The sequence below is a fragment of the Echinops telfairi genome, unplaced genomic scaffold (assembly GCF_000313985.2).
Source record: "Echinops telfairi isolate 266 unplaced genomic scaffold, ASM31398v2 ScPeMD7_7;HRSCAF=31, whole genome shotgun sequence".
NCBI lineage: Eukaryota > Metazoa > Chordata > Mammalia > Afrosoricida > Tenrecidae > Echinops > Echinops telfairi.
Genome location: NW_022103904.1, coordinates 25,356,043 through 25,359,171, shown reverse-complemented (window position 1 = coordinate 25,359,171; position 3,129 = coordinate 25,356,043). Strand labels below are relative to the sequence as shown.

The following is a 3,129-nucleotide window of genomic DNA, read 5'->3' as shown; positions in this document are numbered from 1 at the left end:
GTGACTGGTGCCCCACAGACTGTGAGTAGGAATATAACCCGGTTCCTCTCCTTGTGGCCGTAGTGTGTGTGTGTGTGTGTGTGTGTACATGCACGTGTAGGCACCTCGGGGCATGTCAGCTCACCCAGGCTGGAGTCTGGTTGGAGAAGGGTACCTCTCAAGGGCAAAGAGGAGCTGGAGTAGCGGTGGGAGAGATGGAATCTTATCCAAGACTGCCGTAAGGACATTCCTCCTGCAAGGGAATGTACTGGCTTTTGCCATTCGGAAGTCCAGGCTAGGACTGGCTTCAGGTACAGCTAGATCCAGGGGCCTGAACGTCGTCCTCAGGATGGCGCTTCCTCTCCCTTCGGTGGTGGAGAGAGTCACGCGATGCCGAGAATCACCAGCCGTGGTTCTTAGAAGCCTTTGGTCACGAGTCATAAAAGCTAGAGCTGTTTTTCAGAAAAATGCTATCCTTGCTGGACACAATTCCTTCTTTGCCTATGGTTCCGTATGGGGAATTGTCCCTCCAGGCTCTGAGGTGAGGGATGGCAGGCCGCACACGGTGCCTACCTGTGTGTGCTGAGGGAGCCGAGGCTGGGGGGCTCTGAGGTGGCATAAGTGTACACCAGGCAGGGCTCCAGTCCCCCTACCCAGTCTTCTCTCCCAAGGTCCCCTGCCTGGGTCCTGCCCGGCTTCTCCCTCTTAGCTTTGGGCCCCCAACCTGTCTTTCAGCTGGAAGTGCTGGCAGATGGAGGAAGACGCTCCCCGACCAGGACAGTCTGTCTCTCTCTCGGCCATAGCCGACGGTCTGGAGAACTTGGGAGCGGAGTTCTTGGAAAACCTGGTCTGTCTCCGTCCTCACCCATCGCCTTTCTTCATGCTCCCCATGCGTGCCTCCGTGTTGGCCTTCTCAGGACAGTGTGCACCGTTTCCCAGGCACAAAACGGTTACTGAGCACCTACTATGCGCCGGTCTAGTTTGTCCCAGCCTGGAAGGTCAGAGCTGTTCTCCTTAGGCAGGGACATCTGAGCTGTGATTTGCAGACACCTGAGAACCGGCCCCCATGGGAAGTCCCAGCCTCCGAGGCCCTCCCCACCCTGCCCTCTCCCAGGAATGCCGGCTCTTCCTGCCCCTCGGGCAAGGAGCCCTAGGGTACACCTTCCACCCCTTCCTCTGTGCGGACAGCCCTTTAAGGAAGCCAGTTTTGAGTCCTGGGCCCCTGCGGGTGGGCGTTACTGTAGGAGAGAGCTCCACAGGGTTTCTGGGGGCCGGCTTTTAGGGAGTCCATCTCCGGGTCTCTCTGCTGTGGCAACTCTGGGCGGTGGACTTGAACCTCCGACCTTTTGGTCAGCACCCAAGGGTGATAGCCACTGGTGCCACCCAAGGAACAACACCCTGGGAAAGGACTGCACGGACGGAGCTCAGTGCTGCCAGGCTGTGTGGCACTGCAGCCCTGCCTGGAACCTTCTCTCCAGGTTTCCTGTCAGCCCCCGACTCATTCAGACCGCGAGCTCCCTGAGGACGGGAATGGCGGCTGGCACACAGTAGGCATTCAGGAAAGCTCTGCTGAATTCCATGACACCGTCCTTCATTTATGTCCCGTGGACACATCTGGTCCTCTTAGGACATGCTGTGGCTGTACTGGGGGCATCAGGATCAGGAACGCTCACCCCCTTGCCCCCCATCCCGCCCCCAGCGTGTGTGGCTGAGTGGCCCACTCTGACCTTCCTCTGTTGGCACAGGAGGAAAACCAGGGTTCTGGCTTTGACTGGAGCCCTGCCGAGGATGTGGGCAGTTGGAGTGAGGCAGGGCCCAAGCCCTTCTCCAGGTGGTAAGTGATCGGCAAGTGGGGAGAGAGGCCTGGTGAGGGTGTGGGGTTTGGGGTGGGGTGGGCGGGGCACTATGTGCACCTGGCCTCCTGACAGACGGGGCTGCCCTTAAACCCGCTGAAGGTCAACCCAAACTTTCAGACAAAAGAGCTCTGGGCTCAGGACCTCAGAGACAAACTAGGCTAGAGGCTGCCAATCTGCTTGTAAGCAGCCGGATTGGAATCCCACTGGGAACACTCTCCAATAGTGGGGGGACATGGACACTGCTCTAGTCAAAGTGAGGTAGACGGCCTCTAAACCAGGCCAGCCTCCCTCTCAGCCTACCCAATCTGCCTTCTCTCCCTCTTGGTCTCTGGGGAACCTAGGGGAACCCCGAGGCTCAGTTTGGAACCCCCTGGACTGGGCCATGCCCCTCACTGAAGCCCAGAGGTGGAAGGGCCTGGCCCAAGTAGAGCAGGTGGGGAGTTCTGCAAGCCGAGAGCGCAGCCTCCCGGCCCCCAGGCCTTGGGGTGTCCCCTCCCACTCAGGGACTCACCCTCTTGGGGGGAAGCACAGAGAGAAGGGCAAGAGGCGCCTCAGGACAGCAGCTTCAGGGGAGTCTCAGTTGTCCAGGGGGCACCTGCAGGTCCTCCAGGCCAGCTGAGAGACTCCCTGACGAGGCAAGAGTAGGCATCTGAACTGGGCCCGGGGCAGGGGATTGGTGGCCGCTGGGCCTGGGCCAGGCCGTTTCCGATGCCCTCTGGCTGAGGCCCCCAGGACAGAGATGGGCAATGCCCATTCAGATGATGTGTGCCGCCTCCCCCGACGGGAGCCTCTCCCCCTGGCTCCCCACACAGGTGTCTGGAGGCGGGGGAGGAGAGGCGGCCCTAGCCCGGGTATGTGCATTCCCCCTTGGGCTGGCTCCCTCCCAAGCCCCGGAGGCAGGTGGGTTGACTCCGGGAGATGCAGGAGGCACAACTGGGGCAGAGATGGAGGCCAGGAAGCTGGGCGGCAGAGCTGGTCTTGCCACTGCTAGTTTGCTCTGGGCTGACCCTCAGCCTTCCCTTCTGTGGGAGGTCACAGCCAGTTTCCAGCTCACCTCATGTGGCCATTTTACTGGGCACATGTCAGAGTGACTCCCCCTGGAGGGACTGGGGGTGGCCACCTGGCAGGCACTTGGGAGGGACCCCCCTGGACCCTCCTGTGCATCTCCTCAGGAGGAGCCTGCAGCCGGCCACGAGGGCGGGACGCCTTTACAGGGAACACGCGCAGCTGTTCCGATGGCTCCTCACAGGCCTGCTCTGCACCGGTGAGTCTGGCCCCTGCTGCAGTCCCCCCC

General features: G+C 61.0%; 1 protein-coding gene across 1 annotated transcript in view; it reads left to right on the top strand.

Moving 5' to 3' along the window:
• Positions 1-3,129, top strand: part of SLC28A1 (solute carrier family 28 member 1) — a 60,436-nt gene that overhangs the window by 211 nt on the left and 57,096 nt on the right. The window contains exons 2-4 of the mRNA XM_045286298.1: positions 715-826; positions 1,725-1,813; positions 3,008-3,103. Coding sequence (XP_045142233.1) covers positions 731-826; positions 1,725-1,813; positions 3,008-3,103 — 281 coding nt within the window. The 5' untranslated portion in view covers positions 715-730. The remainder of the gene's footprint in view (positions 1-714; positions 827-1,724; positions 1,814-3,007; positions 3,104-3,129) is intronic.